At 36.9% G+C, this 18604-nt stretch overlaps 1 protein-coding gene across 1 annotated transcript in view; it reads right to left on the bottom strand.

The window, feature by feature from the left end:
- The window catches only part of LOC149788963 (rho guanine nucleotide exchange factor 3-like), a 60291-nt gene extending 50936 nt beyond the window's left edge, over positions 1-9355 (bottom strand). The window contains exon 1 of the mRNA XM_089975112.1: positions 9253-9355. Within this exon, the coding sequence (XP_089831238.1) occupies positions 9253-9275 (23 nt within the window). The 5' untranslated portion in view covers positions 9276-9355. The remainder of the gene's footprint in view (positions 1-9252) is intronic.
- Between the last annotated feature and the right edge of the window lie 9249 nt (positions 9356-18604).

The raw sequence follows: 18604 nt of genomic DNA, 5'->3' as shown, positions 1-18604 counted from the left end.
GGATGTGTCAATAACGTAATTGTAATAAATTGATCTAATTCTTATAATTATTTTGATGTAATGTAAAATATGTAGTTTCCTGTTTGTGACTGTTGCAGCGTTTGGGTAGCGAGCACAAAAAAGAACCTTAAACAAAAAAACAATGCTAACTAATTTCTTTGAATAGTTTTTGCAGTGTTCTTTTGTGTGGTATACCACTTTGTAGTTTTTTACTGTGGTCGAGTGAATAAAGTGTGATACCACATCATTTTTTCATTTAATTCGTTATCAGATTTATTAGGATCAATTACCAAACTTCCGTTGTTAATAAAATCAATCAATTCTCTCTGCGCTGTCTGGTACTTGAGGCGACAGCAAGGGAGCACCATTTTGGTCTGTCGGCTGCTGTTATGGGGGCGGTCTGCAGGGTGAGGCCTCTGGTCTTGAGTTCTCGCTCCACTTTTCAACGCCAGGTCTCTTTGGGTCTGCCACGGTTCCTTTTCCCCTGTGGAGTCCATCTCAGTGCCACCCTTGGTAGTGAGTCAGGGGGCATTCTGCAGACATGGCCAAGCCATCTCCATCGACGCGTTGCAATGGTCTCAGCGATGGTGCTTGTGCCCGCTCTGTGCCGGAGTTCCTTGTTCGAGATCATGTTTGGCCAGAAGATCCTCATGATCCGTCGCAGGCACTTGGCCTGGAAGACTTCGACCTTGCATTCTATGTTAGCAGTGGGCCTCCAACACTCTGACCCGTACAAAAGGACGCTCAGCACGTTGCTCTTGAAGATACGGATCTTCGTGTGGGCGCTGAGGTTTGTTGTCCTCCAGATGGGCTTCAGCACTGTGAAGGCCTGGTTGGCCTTGCTGATTCTTGTGGTGACTTCCCTTGTGCAATCTCCATCCATGGCAACCTTGCTGCCCAGGTACTTGAATTTGTCTACTTCTTGCAGAGGCTGGTCATTGATGGTGATTGGGTCGCCCACTCTAGTGTTCTTCCTCAAGACGTGTGTCTTCCCTATGTTGACTCGAAGACCTATGGAGCTTGCTGTCTGTACCAACTGTTGTGTCTTCTGTTGGATATCCTGGTGTCTGCTTGCCAGCAACCCGATGTCGTCAGCATAATCCAGGTCATCCAGCATTGAGGTTGGCATCCACTGTATTCCTTGCCTCCTGCCCTCTATGGTGCGGCGAATGATCCAGTCAATGGCCAGTGTGAAGACGATCGGCGAGAGAATGCATCCATGCTTCACTCCGGTTTCCACCTTGAATGGTTCAGTGAGTAGGTTGTTGTGGATGACTATGCACTCAAAGACCTGATGACGTTGACAAGTTTCTGGGGATGCCGATGTGTCGTAGGATCTTCCACAGAGAGGCTCGGTGCAGGCTGTCGAAGGCCTTCTTAAAGTCCACAAAGACCACATAAAGGGATCCATTCCACTCATGGGACTGCTCAAGGATCTGTCTCAGGGCGAAGATGTGGTCAATGCAGGATTTGCCCTTCCTAAAGCCTGCCTGTTCCTGGCGTAGGATGCCCTCCACAGCTGTTGTGATGCGTTGGAAACTGATGCGACTGAAAATCTTACTGGAGATGGATAGTAAGGTGATTCCTCGCCAGGTGTTGCAGTTCCCCAGATCTCCTTTCTTGGGAAATTTGACGCTGATTCCTCTTTTCCAGTCATTCGGTGCTTCTTCACTATCCCAGATCTTTTGGAGACTCTGGCAAAGAAACTGCGGTGTCTTTGTGTCTTCTGCCTTCAGCATCTCGGGACATACTCCATCATCGCCAGGTGCCTTCCCATTCTTCAGCTTGTGGATGGCCTGCTTGACCTCCTCAACTGTGATGTCGCAATTGATGTCAAGGTCCTCCTCTGCTTCAGGAATGTCAGTGAGTACTGGTAGGTCTGGGCGATTTAGTATGGACTCGAAGTGTTGTTTCCATCTATTCAGCTTCACCTCCTCCACTGTGACATGAGTTCCATCTTCATCTCTCACTGGAGGTCGTGGTGCTGGTCGTAGTCGCCCTTCAGCCTCTTGGTGTTCTGGTACACCGTCTTCATGTCTTTCTGCTCTGCTGCTGCCTCCGCCTCCTTTGCCAGTCTCTCTGTGTATTCTCTCCTGTCTCTCCTTGCTGATTTCTTCACCTCCTTGTCTTTTCCTCTATACGCCTTCAAAATTCTCTTTCAGCCTTGGTGACTTGGAGTCCAAAAGTCTCTTCTTAATCTGCTTCTCTCGTCTATGCGAGTCCACATCTCTCCCGATATCCACTCTGTCTTCTTACTATTCCTATAACCTAAAACTACTTCTCCTGCTTCCTTCATTACTCTGTTGAAATTGTCTGTGGTCAGCACTGTCTCATCTTCTAGAACACTAAACCTATTCCTTAGGGCCAGCCTAAACTCTTCCTTCACTTTTGGATCTTTCAGCTTGGCCACATCGAAGTGCTGATTCCTGGAGACCCTTATCCTAACTTTCCTAAGCTTCAAAGTCACCTTGGCCACCAGAAGACTATGGTCGCTGCCAATGTCAGCGTGCCGCATCACTCGCAGCCAGCGTCGGTTGTCTTTTGTTCCCTTGTTGTCGTTTCTGTAGCAAGAGCTGTTTTAATGGGGTGGGGTTGCTAGCCCCACGCCCAACCCTCCTCCTTTTTCAGCCGGGCTTGGGACTGTCCTTGGCGAAGATTTGTTAATAATGGGACCATAATTTGCGCTGTTAAATGAAATGCACAAAATTGGATGGATTCTTGTTATAGAAACGCACCTTTCCGAGGCAGAAATTGACTTCATCTTCTCATGCTAATATTTTATGACTGTGTTTACAATGGCCACTGCTTTGATTCAACAGAACATCTGCTAAGTCAAGTCTTTATTAGGGAATGGCATAAACAAACGCTGACTATTGATAACCGAAACTTACTAGCCCATCGGACTATTAACATTATGAAAGTTACTAGTCAAATAGGAAATCTACTAGCCTCTGGCTAGCGGACTACTGCTAATCTCAAGCCCTGTAATAGTCTTGGAAAAAGATTCACTACTTATTCTGGTGATTTTGTTTTGAAAATTGGCGACATCTTTTTAAATGCCAGGACCATCCCTGTAATGTGTATGCTGGAAGTTCAACAGCCACACGTGGCCTCATTGGCTAGTTGGCTGCTGTGATTGGAATGAGTGCATGTATGGTATTGATAATTTGTTGTGAGCAAAAAATCAGTGGTAGCTTACAGCAAAGGTGTTAAAAAGTATTTACTTTTAAGAATATACTGTCTTTCAATTAACCCCCAAATCAAATGTTTATTCCTTAATTTCCACTATTAAATTCTGACTTAAAATTCAAGTCATGTCAAGAAGAATGCTATGATTAAATTTTCATTTTGGAAATTTGTTTACATCGGCACTGATTATTTCTGCCGATACCAATTATATCAATTGTTCCAATAATCGGCCTGATTATGAGTATGGCCGATTAATCGGTACAGCTTTACAAATGTCTATGTCAAGTTTAAACTCCTGTGAACTTTAAGGTTGGTATCCTTTTTGCTGATGATGCTTTATCCTTCTACAACCACTTTGCAATATACTCTTTATTAAAAAAGTCTATAAAAAAACCAGAAGAAAAAAGAAGAAATGATGAAAAGGGTTAGAAGTTTTATGTTGGATCAGTTGATCATAAAAAAGCATAGCACAGTCGATTTTCCACATTTTACTGTTGTATTGTGTGAGGAGGAGACCTCTAATATTCTTCTTACATTTAGAGACTACCAGGAATACAGCCTGGGTGATTTTAAATATTTTAACATCCATGGTTCCCAACAGTTTTGAGTATGAGGATTGATTCTTAACTTTAAAAATAATTTTGCATAACCCCCACATGCTAACAGTTGTACTTTTATGCTCCCTTGGAATTTCCCCCACCCCCACCCGTGTGTGTGTGTATATAGTCAACAGGCTAGGAACCACTGATCTACATCATCTTTTCAACTTGCTTATACGGATGCCAGTTGAGGACATTATTTTTTTTAAAAAAAGAAGCTGTTATTTTCAAGATATTAAATAATACAGGCCATGTTTTTATTGTTGTCAATTTTGTAAGAATCATAAGCATACAAGTATCTGGTTGAACAAAAACAATGATTAATATGAAGAATGTTCAGACAGAGTATTTCAATAAATATTTTGCACAGCATGATGTTAAAAGAGCATCAAGTGTTTTAGCTTTTAAGACATTATCATGAATACTGCAATCATGTTTCCTAGAACAGATCCTATATTTAATGTATTTCTTCAGCTTCCATTAAATGAAGTTGTAACTAACTACTGGTATCATTTAAAAGCTAAATAAAAACTTTCCGTAGACTACAAGTTTTTAGAAAATCTAATTTTAATGTTAAGCATGAGAACAAGATTCTATCTCTGAAATAACATGAACAAACATCATGTCACCATTGTCAAATACATACCAATGACACATATTTCTTCATGCTATCATTTAAAAGATAAAATAATTTTTCAACTGACTTCACCTAGAAAAAACAAGCTTGTTTAAGATCTAAGGGCAGCATATAGGGTGTAAACATGGGTAAAAATGCCATCTTACAAATAATATGAATCTACTTTCTGATATAACTACTGAAGATAAACAAATTAATCTATCCAAACATTTCATGCAACAATGTAGTTACATTTTGTATGATTCAAAAGCTGAACATTTTTTTAAAACAGAAAAGTTCAAAATTACCGGCATTGTCAAACTTAACCATGACAAAATTAATTTAGAGATAACCTGAACTTTACTGCCACCACAAGTATGCTCTGCTCTCTGTAATTGCTTTGATTAAAGCACATCATCATTTATTAAGTAATTTTAATTTAGTTTTATTGAAACTATGGATTTTCTGCAACCTGCTGTATTTTTTAACCCTATTAATCATCTTGGACATTTTGTAATGGTAAAATGCATAAAATTTTACAGTCACAATCCTAAAACATGTTTGATTCTGTTTTATTTCTTTCAAAAGACACAAGTGCTTCTAGATTGTTTTTATTAAGTTAAAGGTTTTATTACTTTTAGATAAAGTAATATTTTACTGTCATTAAACAAGAGTATCTTAATGGACTGGGACACTATTGTCCAAAATGAATTTCCAGGAATTAAAGATAAGGCTACTACTTTTAAATACAAAGAGTTGAAACCAAATTGATATTCTTCAGCAATAGCATTTTCAAATTAGCCACTCTGGTAGCCATACTGGATTTAAGGTCCACACCTTTTTCATTTAGGACAAACATGACACCTTTAGATGACTTTTCATGAAATGCAGATGTTAATATGGCAGCCATAATTGAGGTCAGTTCAGCACCATCTAGATATCATAATTAGTCATCTGGCAAAAACCTTATGTCAGTATGACTTAACATTTATAAGTACAGTCAAACCCGGTTATCTTGATTACGTCGGGGGTGTAAATAAATCGTCGACATAACCGGGTCCCGAGATATCCGGGTTCATAAAAACCGGTAATTTTAAAAATGTCCTTGAGCATTACTCCTGTCTCTTGCTGGTGTTTACTGGAATCCCCTCCCACTGCATGTTACAATAAAATAAACAAAACGCTTAATTGATAATAAAATGAAATGAACTAACCTGGTGTTGTTATCATTTATTCCTTTTTTATCATCATAAGTAATTTATTAAAGAAAAAATATATCTATGAACTCCATATATCACATGTAGCGTATGCATCCATTACTGTAGTGTGCATCACTTATGTCAGATAACACACGACGCATTTTTATAATTGATGTGAATATTGAAAACCAAATCATGTTTGGTTGTACTCAGAGGTTTGAATATGTTATCAGATTGAAAAATGGATCAAAGAAAATCACAAACGAGAGAGTGAGAGAGAAACATCCACCGATTGCTTTCAGGCACCCGCCATTCACGCATAACGCGGTGTTAGGTGCAAAATAACCAAGATTGTATTATATCCAGGTTAATATATGACAGTATCTCGCAGATAAAGATCAATAAATGTTTTTGAAAATACATGTACATGTACATGTACATTGACTGTGAGTGCAAATGAGGAAAAGCGATCCTATAAACCAACTCTGCTAGACGCCATCATGTATGCCCGTGCAGCTTGGAACAGTGTATCGCTGAAAACCATTCAAAACTGCTGGTTCCATTGTATTTTTCCAGAAATGTCTGATGAAGAATTTCACCAGCAGTGTTTAATTGCACAAGAAATTAAAGAGCCTCAATCAGAAATAGGTCTTGAAGCGATGGCTGATGAGATTGCGGACTCCATAGGCATTGCTCGGGATGAATTTTCTAATTATGTTCACGTGGATGATGATGCCAATGCCTATGGTGAACTTACTGATGAGGAAATAATCCAATCGGTGACAACGAAGCAGATACAATCATGCAAGCAAGATGATGATGATGATGATGATGATCAGCCTATCACTATCCCAAGCTACAGTGAAATGGCTGAATGCATTAAAAAAATGAAATTGTTTGTGGCAAGTGTCGACGGTGCCGAGCATATGTATGGAAACGTAAGTGCTTTTGAATCGTTCGTTACAGATCAGCACCGGAGTAAACAAAAGCAGACTGATATTACTTCATATTTTCTACAAATCGATCGCTTTTGCTGACTATTTCTTGTACAATTTCTGTGAGATTGACGTTAAAAAGTTGCATTTCGTCGAATTAAGCGGGTCCACATGTTACTTCGGACCGAAACTTATGCCCGACATAACCGGGTTATCGACTTAACAGAGGTCGAGATAAGCGGGTAAAAAATAGCATAACAAAGAAGAATTTTTTCGGGACCAGACCAAAACGCTCGACATAAGCGGGTTGTCGAGATAACCGAGGTCGAGATAAGTGGGTTTGACTGTAGTAAATATAGCCAGATTTTCAAGATTGCTGCCATAGTAGCCACATTGGATGTCTTATCAGAACCCCTTTTGTTCAGCCCTTATTAAGTCTTCTGGTGAAAAACTAAAGTTTATGAAGTCTTCTGGTGAAAAATCAATGTTTTTGTGACTTTCTATCTAGAAACAGCAATAACATTGTCAAGATGGCTGCTGTGGTGACCAAATTGTAAATCAGATCAGCAAGATTTGTATTTAATACCAGCTAGACACCGTAAAAAGTTTCCTAATGAAATCTCCATGCTGGTATGATTTTCTATTAAATAGTTACATTAACAAGATTTTCAGGATGACTGCTGTTTTGGGAATATTGGATGTCAGATTGGCATCATTTACATTTAGAAAAAATTGCATAAGAAGTCTTTTAGAAAATCCAAATGTTATAATGACCATATATTTAGGAGGAATCACAATAATATGATTTCAAGATGGCTGCTTGGCAGGTATATTAGACCTTAGAGCACCAACATTTTTCTTTAGGATCAAGTAATGGAATATGTGTGTAAAGTTTCATGACAATCCTCCAAGGAGGAATAACAAGAAGATTTTGCTATCAGCAGGACATGTCAGGCAATAGGGCATTACAACAGCTTATTTTCTATGACCAGAAGCATTAAACAACAAAAGCTGATCCATGTTTCAGTATAACATCATCTCTCACAGTGTCAGTAACTGAGAGCTGTTCAGTTTATAATGTTAATGTTTACAGTGATCTTCATCAGCACCAAACTCATTCAATTTATAAATCAAAGACTGACAAAAAATTGTGAATGGTCTGGAAATTTTACTGCATTATGTGCAGGTAAATGCACCAAATGTGTATAATTTGTGCAGATAATTTGGAAATACTACTTGTTGTTGTAGGGTTTAATGCCATTTTTTAGCACAGGATAGGTTATACATGGCTACCAGTATAAATGGTGGAGGAAGAACCTCGAAAACCCTGGAAATAACCACCAACCCACGTGAAGCTACTTCAAGCTTTTTCACATATCCACATTCACTGAATCTGAGACTGAAACCCATGCAGACAGAGGTGAGATGGCAGTGATCCATAATGGTGAGTGCTTTACACCACTCAGGGCCCCCAACAAAGCTAGTAAAAGCTGTAATCCAACTGAAAAGTTATGGAATGAATGATGAATTCAAAGTCATGAATCAAACCATCTATTCGTTCTTCGATAAAACTGAACAAATATTGATTGCTGCCATGCAAAGTTAGTCTTCATCAAGAAGTTCCAAAAGCAAACACTACGGAAAGGTCATGTATGCATTCAGTAACACTTAATTCAGTAACAGGCATAGTTTCCTCTGACCCTTGCCACCTCATTTTTGATATTTTGACATTTATGTTGGGGTGTAGAGTCATAGTGCATTCCCTATTGAAACGTTTGAATTTGCCGACACCATTTTTGATAGGGAATGTACTCTGACCCTACACACCAATATAAATGTCTAAATATAAAAATGGGGTGACATGGGTCAGAGGAAATTCGGACTATACACAGGTGCTCGATGCAAGCTTGATGTTAAGAAAAAAAAAAACAAACATCTAAAGGAAAAAAAATCATATAAAGTGACAAAATTACCTTAGATTACCCCGATGACCCGTTCTGACACAGGACCCTCTGTATCATAATATATAAGAGAGAAGGTACGGAACTTCCAAACACTTCGCTTCACCCATGACCCTTGATTTCCTTCTGCTATTTTCGTCTTTACTCTGTATGATTTTTTCCCTTTAGATGATTGTTTTTTTTTTCTTAACATCAAGCTCGCGTCGAGCACCTGTGGGACTATAGCAGGCATTGTTTTTTTTTTAAAGTTGATAACACATACAAAAATGGTGATTCACTTTATTTGGATATTGAAACATTTTCCTTTGGAAGGTCATTATTTACCAGCCCCAAGAAAGACATGACAAAATTCGATATTAAAGCACATGATTTTTTTTTAGATGAAGTCAACCTAAATGTGTGATCCAGTGAACAGTGAATTGATTGCCACACGCTGTGATGTCACAATGAAAATAGCTTTCTGAAAATATCCATTGCGGATATTGAATTAAAAAAAAAATCATACCACCACATATTTTGATGATTCAATCCAACCTGTTCTTTTCTTGACCAGTATACTACCTGACCACCATTATAAAAGTCCACAGCAATCATTTTCGTCTTAAGTTTCTTGATAACAAGTAAGGTGCACTTAATTATTTGCCAAGTTGCTACACTGTCACATTAGAGTAACAGCTTAATCGTGGCCAAATTTACAACAAAATGCAAAGGTTTACAAGATTAGAGACACCTTTATGTGTGAGAAATACATACCTAAATAGACTTTCATCACCCATCCTGCGTAACAATTAACAAAACAACAACAAAACCAATCCAACAATTTTGAAAATGGCGGCCTCCTAGTGTGACATCTTTGTTAGCCAATCAAAAGAGAGAATTTGGGAATACCCCTTTTCGGTTTTGTTTGAATTTACCTAGTAATTTAGTAATAATAAGCGAATCAGTACCGACTGATGGGAATAATAAGTAAAAAATAAAATATTTTAAAATATTTATACAAGCAGAAATTTATGAAAAATATATTGATAATTATATTGTTAAGAAAATTTTGAAATATATGGTTAATTAAGTACATATGTATTTTTTAATCCGTTAATATAAAATATATGTAAGTTATATATTTCATAGCATTTCGTTTCTAACATGAACATGTGTGTAAACTCAATATTCTCAATGCATGCGGGGTAAGTTTGATGTAATGCAGCAGAGTATAATTCCATTGTTTAAATTAACATGTTTTCTGAACAAGATATCTCACGCTTCAGTTTAAGTTTCAGGGATACGTGTCTTAAACCCGCGCGTGTGTGTGTGTGTCGTTTGACTTGAACGTAGCTTTAACAATTTTTCAGTCATATCGCTACGATGTCTGTAGTGTGACAGTTTATAGTGATGTCTAGCACTGGGGCATCAAAGGTACAATCAAATTTGTGACAAAAAGTTTAACTGTTTAAATTTTCTGAACACAGGAAACGGATGCACACATGGCTTAAAATTTGGAATGTACACTAAGCTTATAAAGTTATGAATCACTTTTGGATTTCGTGAAGCAAAGCATGTTTTTGAAAAACAATTGAAGGCATATTTGTTTCTTTTTTTAATTTTTATTGCTTCACTTTTTTCTACTTTTCATTTATGATGCATTACATGTGCACGTATTTGCGCAAGTTTCATTTTTGACCCCTGTAAGAAGAGTCGCTGAGCAGGAAATATAGATCAAACTTTGCTTGGGTCTTACCTCATTTAAAACCATATATATATATATATATATATATATATATATATATATATATATATATATATATATATATATATATATATATATATCTATGTGTGTGTGTGTGTGTGGATTCTAGATGTGACATCCCCAGTTTTCATTGTAAGAGGTGTACATGTAAATAAGAATAAGCATTTTTTGGGGGGTTGATGATTTCCATGAGCTTTTCATATTTATTTTATCTATTCACCATTCAGATGTTCAATATAATATAGCTGCATAATCCAGGATTTAGAGAGATCTACTTTTAGAGAAATCCTTATTATTGTTTTTTAATATTGTCATTAATATCACCAAAAAAGTCATGCAGGAAGAGTCAATAAAACTATACCTAGATGTATAGTATGAATTGAATGTTAAAGTGTCATGCTTGCATACCATTTTCGGGGGGGGGGGGGGGAAGTCACTTTACAATGATTGCCTTAGCACTAAATAACCTGACTGCATTGTTGTTCATGTGGTAAAACACCAAACCAAAGCAAACTGAACCCACACCATATTCATTGAAAAATAAGCACTTGATTCAGGAAAGATGAATTGGGTTTCAATATGTCTAAGTAGATGTAAATAAAACAATATATATCAACATTTGCCAGTTGCCGTATATACCTGCTTAAAACTCACATTCAGTTGTAAACTAATTAGATCAATATCTGCTGTGACAGTAATGTGCATGCAGATATAGGCATATGTTTGTTATGACTAATCCTCAGAGCAAACAACATGGACCCTGATCTGCTGGCACATTATTAGGTTAGAAATTATTTATTATTTTAGTTGTAAGATGTGAGATCATTCACGTTTATTTCAGTCACTACTGTACACCATGTTAGAGTTGGTAGTAATTATCTTCAGCATGTATAGAGTTGTTAGCAATTATATGAAATCCTTTCTGTTGGTTTATTTGTAATCAACATGTTCCCCATGTTCCTCAATCTGATTAAAATCATATCTCCACTGTTATACATGAAGATCTGTCAGCAGCTGCATAGGGGTCATATGTTCTGGTAACTTAATCTATTACCATAATCATGAATTTTATCAAACATTCGGATGAAGTCTTATATCTTTACATTTGGAGACTGAGCAGTGCGGATGAAGAGCATCAATGTGTACCCAACAATTTGAGTCACATTCAGATTTTTGAAAGCTTCATTTCCATTGGTTGATTCAAAGGTCACCAGAATATGACCCTTAAGCAGTTGCCATCAGATCTTCATGAAGAGATCTGATTTTGAGCAGATCAGATTGTTATAAGTTGAGTCCAACTGCAGATGGCAAGACCCAAACCTACCATCACATAGGTCTGTGTGGTTTGTTAACAGTAATCATTAGAACAAACAACATATATGGCAGATCAGGGTCAATGTTGTTAGCAGCTGTACTAATTGTATAAGTAAGTATACATGGTATGTCATTGCATATTATACATGAGTTTGATGCATACATAATTGGAAGCACTTTAAATCAGTGATTTTCATTTAGTGAGTCAGAAACCCCATCATTTCATTTTAGAAAAACTGCACAGTTGGGAATTTGCAAATATTTAAGTCTGCAAGATTCTGAAATAGTTTGCATTGGGACTATGGTCAGTTTTTAGCTTAGGGACTTTAAAAAAAGAAAAAATCAACATAGACCAAAAATCTGCTTTGGCATGATTCACCAGCACATTAGGGTCAGCACTGTTCTTCTTACTTACGATTTAAAGCCAACACCTGTCCTCTCTTTTTTTAAAATAAGGTTGGGAGTCCCAGAGTGGCCAATTTATATAAATCAATCACTGTTACAGATCTCTGACTAAGCCAGTGTGGGTATGTGAGAAAGCTTGCCAGTTGTTTTCCTTGGGTTGTGTCATTCTTCCCAGGGTTCTTCCTCCTCCAGTTATACTGGCTACTATGTATAGGCTATCTTGTGCTGAAAAATGTCATTAAACTCCATAACAACAACCACAACATGCAAGTTGAATATTTTTCTGAAAGAAACTTGGCTAATATTTTAGTAATACTTCTCAAATGTTTTCAGAATATCTAGCTATATGTGCAAAGAAATGACCCTCATTGAAAGACACTAAAAATAACATTCAATAATATTTCAGTCATCAGTGAAATACCTGGACTTTAATTTTTAAAGATATTCTTGGAATCTTTGAATAAACAAAAATTAAAGAAGTTTGTCAGTTTCAAAAGCCTCAACTATTACTTATGTTGCTATTAGTGATGACATTTCATCGAGTCCTTTTGACAGCAATAAAGTTATTATTACATCTGAGGTAAAATGTTTAGTGCCGGAAAAGGCATGGGATGTTCCAGCTGACCTGAATGCCTGATTTGTGAATGAATTATGCAGTAGCATATCTAGGTATACTAATTTCTTCGATCTGCACCAATAAGGTGTCCTTATAAAAGGAGTGATCTATTGAGAAGAGGAAAAAATGGTACCAATATACTATTTTGGTGCCTGACAAGGTAGTCTCCGAGCCTGGGTGGCCTTTCTTGAGAGGGTCTCTCAAGAAGTGACCACTGTATCTGATTTAAGAACTTGTCATAAAATATTAAATTGTTTTTAAGATAGTTATAAATTTTATTGAAATTAACAGCAAATCATCACTTTGTAGCCAGGATTAAACTGAGGTGGTGTTATAAATTTGTATATACATATGTATTGATAGACATGCAGGCATACACACACACACACACACACACACATGGACATACATACTGATAGATATATATACAGATATATAGATAGACACCAATTGTCATAGATCTTGTATTTATAAGAAAACATTAAATTAAATGGCCTACATTCTGTTATCTGTTTGTGACAACAATAAAATTATATTCCCCTACCCTGACTGCTTCGGTGGCCTAGTGGATAGAGCGTCCACCCTCAGATGCAGGAACCTGTGGGTTCGAACCCCAGCAGAGTCATACCAAAGACTTATAAAAATGGTACTAACAGCTGGATAATATGACCAGGTGGGACATGATGCTGCATGTCTGTGGCATTATGCTCCATGGCAGTGCTAGACATTACTATAAACTTTCACACTGCAGACGACATAGCAATGTGACTGAAAAATTGTAAAAACTACATGTACATTAAAAATCCAATCACACACACACACATATTCCCCAAGCCACACTTTTAAGTACCAATGGAGATCTGTTTATGAAGACTATAACTTTCCCTTACCCAATCCACAGTTTCAAATATCAATATTACCATCTGTGTATTATAACTAAAAGATTCCCTTACCCAATCCACAGTTTCAAATATCAATATCACCATCTGTGTATTATAACTACAAGATTCCCTTACCCAATCCACAGTTTCAAACATCAATATCACCATCTGTGTATTATAACTACAAGATTCCCTTACCCAAGCCATACTTTTAGCTACCAATGTAGATCTGTATGTGAAGCTATAATATTCCTTTCCCCAAGCCATACTTTGAAATACCAATGGAGTTATATTTGTGAAAACAATAAAATTCCCTTCCCCAAGCTACACTTTAAATAATGCTGACAATGTTTTTGCATTAACTCACACAGATTGATTGATTCACATTTTACTTCCATCATGATACATTTGTTTGAAAATAATGATTAGATCTAAACAATCTTACACAGTCCATTCATGCATTGCAGTCCATTCATGAACTGCAGGTTTTTTGTAACTTCTTTATCATTGGGCAAGGTATCAGTTTGAGGTTTAAAGCACACCTGCATAGATAGAGCATCCATCTCGGATGCACAAGACCATGGGTTCGATCCCCAGCCGAGTCATACCAAAGACTTACTTAAATGGTACTAACAACTACCTTGTTTGGTGCTCAGTATTAAGAGGTTAGTGTTAGGACTAGTCAGCCTGGTGTCAGGATAATATGACAGGGTGTGACATCATGCTACATGTCTGTAGCATGATGCCTCAGTGATAGACATCACTATAAACTGTCACACTGCAGACATCATACCAATATGACTGAAAAATTATTAAAGCTACATTAAAATTCCAAATCACACTCACACATCACACACCTGCATAACAGAGTGAGAGAAAGAGAGACAGACAGACAGGCATAGAGAGAGTGAGAAAAAAATCTCTATCGTCACATAGTCCTAACTGGGGATCCCACATAGTGTGTGAAGATTACCAGTGCTAAGGAAGTGTTAAAGCACAACTTTAAGATGTCAGTGCAATATAATGTAATAAGTGAAGATCTGACGGCAGCTGCTTGGGGGTCATGTTTGGTGACCTTTGAATTAGCCAATGGAATTGCAGCTTTCAGGAATCAGGAAGTAAATCAAATCATTCGTCACACATTAATGCTCAGTCTCCCAAGTATCAGGATATAAGACTTTATTTGATTAGCTGATAAAATTAGTGATTATGGTAATAATATAGATCACCAGAACATAACATCTAATTGGTCACTTTCTGATCTTCATGCTGTAGAACAGTTGAGATATGATATTAATCAGGTTGTTTAAACCACTTACTGGCTTCCCACTGGTTAGAAAAAGTCAGAATTTTCATCTTTGAGGAGATTCTGGGAAAAGTAAGAGAATTTTATGATGAGAGAAATTCAAAATTGATCCATTAGTAATGGAAAAATGAGGGAATTTTGTACCCTAAGTCAAAGAAAATTTGATATAGACAAAGACATGGGAAATGTGCTGTGTAATTTCACTTGCTAAGGCTGTTTTCCTATCCATGATTTCAGGTTTGAAACATTGTCCATGGGCTAATCACAGAACACTGCTTTCCTAAAAATAAAGCCTCCTAAAATTGATAAAAAGCATGGTGGGGTGTCTTTTCAATCATTTGCTTATCATTGGAGAAATATGGCCAGTTCTGCTTTTTAGGTTTAACAATAAATTATGTGTCAGTCTGTGTTTTAAATGGAAGTTATGGTCAGGGAAAAATTGATTTGATCAAGGAAAAGTCTAATGTTTATTCTAGTAACCTGTGGGAACCCTGACCTAATAAATCAACATTTGATTTTTAAATCATGACTACTGACCTATGCATTTAAAGTGTAGCACAGTGGATTATTATGAGTAAGTATTAAGATTAACATTGTTATTTCATTTCTCTCCTATTGATCTAGTTTTATTAATTGCAATATACAATCAGCCATTTGTTAGAGTTATTTGTCCAATGTCTGTCTTTAAGAATAATGCTGATTTCTCATTAGCTGGGTATACATTCTGTACTAAAAATGTAAGTTGATATGATCTCTGTGACATTTACAATAGCTACTTCCTGGTCTCTGCTTTAAATGTATTTTATCACATGCTTATAACCTTTGTAAGCTGATTAGGTAGTCTTTCCTCATGTATGCCTTTTTAAACTTCCTTCTCCAGGTATTTAGACAGGTGGAAGTTGACAAGTGTTGGAGTGTTTGTCCTATACTGGTGAAAATCAGTTAGCTGCAGAGCAGTGTTGGATTTTATTTATCAAAAGCATGGGGGAGAAAAAGAGAAGTATAATTATTTTAGCTTTATAAAAATTTTACAAAATTTAAGGATCAACTTTAATTTACTGATTTGAGCTATGTATAGCTGCTGATTATTTTACTATCATAAAAGGTAAAAAGTATACACCAGTCTTTTTGACCTTTTGAATAATTTTAATTTTATTTTCTTTGGGAGAGAAACAAATACATGTAATATAAATAGTAACCAGTCTCTCCCAAGCCCAGTCAGTGTAGAGCATTCAGTCCTAGTAAACTATATTTCTTTTAGCTCTATCGGTCACAGACCAGAATAGATTTTAGATGGCCTGTTGTCCAGTGTCTATCTGTTCAAGTTTGCTATTGACATTCTTCCTTAAGAAATTGGAGGATTATGATGAAACTTTACTCACTTGTTTATCCCACTGTCTCGTTGGTCTTAAATGAAATTAATGTTGTTCAGACACTCAATACGAGGGGCCCCGAGTGGTCTAAAGCGCTCACCATTACGGATCACTGCCATCTCACCCCTGTCTGCGTGGGTTCGAGTCCAAGGCTTGGCTGGTGTGGGTACGTGGGAAAGCCTCCCAGTAGCTTCTCGTGGGTCGGTGCTTATTCCCTGGGTTTTCCGGGGTTCTTCCTCCACCAGTTATACTGGCCGCCATGTATAGCCTATCTTGTGCTGAAAAATGTCATTAAACCCTAGAACAACAACAACAACAATGCTCAGTATGGCCACCACAGTAGCCATGATGAATAACTTATCACTACTCCTCCAAAATGGATGGTCATATCAACATTGGGAAATCACTTCTTATGATGTCTAGTTTGTTCTAAATGAAAGTGGTGCTGATTTGACATCCAATATGGCCATCATGAAAATCTTGTCATTACTACTTCTTCTGGGTGGAAAGTCATATTCACGTTGGATTTTCTTATGGTGTTTTGTTGATCAATCCTAATGAAAATGGTGCCCATCTGATGGTCACCATTTCAGACAGCTTGAAAATCTTGTTACTGTTACTGTTGCTCCTCCTGGCATGGTATTTTTACTGACTTTTTGGTACTAGATGAAAATAGTACCAATTTGAAATCAATATGGCCACTATGGCATACATGTTCAAAATGTTATTGCTGTATATTGACATGAGGTTTTTACCAGATGACTAATTTTGTATGATTTCTAGTTGGTCCTGAATCAAAATAATGCAAATCTGACCTCATATTATGCTGCAGCAATGAACATATTGAAAATCTTGTCTCAAATTCGCCTGAATGGATGGTTTTTTTAATGTGGGATTTTCACAGAAAAATCTTATAATGGTGTCCAGCTTGTCCAGAAATAAAATGGTATCAGTCTTGCATCCAGTATGGCTGCCACATTGGCTGATTTGAAATTTTTTGTCACCTATGATTATCAGGGATGGTTTCAACCATCAGTAGTTAAAAGGTAGGAGATTATGTTTTTTTTACTTTGAAGTATCAGAACCTTTAAGGGACTCTTGTTTATGGTTTAAAATAACTTTTTTTAATGAATATTACAAGCCTATGGTATCAGATCTGATCTAGTATATGAGAAATCATTCTACAAGCTTGTACAATGAGAAATACAATTCATTGAGAAATTAGGGACACTACTTATCTATGGGCGTGTCTTGAAAATCGGATTACAAGGTAAAAGATTAAACTTAATTTAACTTCGGTTTGTTTAAAGATCAAGGAAGGATCTTTGAAATAACTGAGGAAAATTTTTCAGGAGATATATGGATTTTTCATGAATGTGTTATGAACAAATAGGAAACTAAGAAGTTAGTCAGTTTCGGTACATAATTTGTATTCATTTACATGAACAGGAAGGAAAGGTACAGATCAGTTGATATTATATTTGTTGACCCTATCAGTTCATATATAGGTCAGTTTTACAAGTTTCAGCATGAAAAACAAAAGCGAAAACAAAAAACTACCTTGCCATATTTTGAAACTTAGAAGAACATTGTATTCCCCATATGAAAAAACAAATTCCATATAACCAGACAAACTCTTAATATAATACCATTTTTTATTTCAAATGTATTTTACTTCACCGTAACAAGACAGTTTGAAATAACTACCTCATCACCCTGCTACTTAGCAATACTGTAACCATATCAATGTACATGAAGACCCAATGATTGTCAAATTCCCCCACCCCACCTGAGGCCATTTACTGTTGTGAGCTTGATATGATATAATTTTGCCAGCAATCATGTTGGACTTGCTGATAAACTGCACCAGTGCCAATATGCATTTTTATGTTTCCTGCCATCATGTAAAAATGAGTATGTTAAAGATTCTGTTGTCTGATTCCAACCATTAATACTTGATACTTTTTCTTAATGCTTCTTGGTATGTAGTTGCCCAAATCGGGAATAATTACTCACTTCCCACAAGCACTTGGGCTTAACACTCAAAGAGACCCTCTAACTTAGTAAGCACATACCCAGGAAATAACTTCAAAAGCAAGAAAAGGAGTTAGGTTTATTTTTTATTCATATTTTACAGAGTCTCAGATTCAGACTATGTAGGAAATGTTGGTGTTGTGGGTTGGATGTCATTTTTCAGCACCCAATAGGATATATAACTTGCGGAGTGAGAACCCAGGTAAACCTTGGTAAAAACCACCAACCCATGGGAAGCTACTGGCAAGCTTTCTCAAATACCCACATAGGCCTAGCCCAAGCAGACAGGGGTGAGATGGCAGTGATCCATAACTGGGAGCACTTTAGACCACACTGCCATTCAGGGCCCCGACTCAATGGCCATGATAGCAGCCATCTTAAACATGTTGTTATCCTGACTCTACTTGAACAGAAGGTGATATTGACATGGAG

This window comes from Sinohyriopsis cumingii, chromosome 11 (assembly GCF_028554795.1).
Source record: "Sinohyriopsis cumingii isolate HCF-2022 chromosome 11, ASM2855479v2, whole genome shotgun sequence".
Classification (NCBI taxonomy): domain Eukaryota; kingdom Metazoa; phylum Mollusca; class Bivalvia; order Unionida; family Unionidae; genus Sinohyriopsis; species Sinohyriopsis cumingii.
The sequence above is the reverse complement of the archived record's forward strand: the minus strand, read 5'-3'. Positions and strand labels throughout refer to the sequence as shown.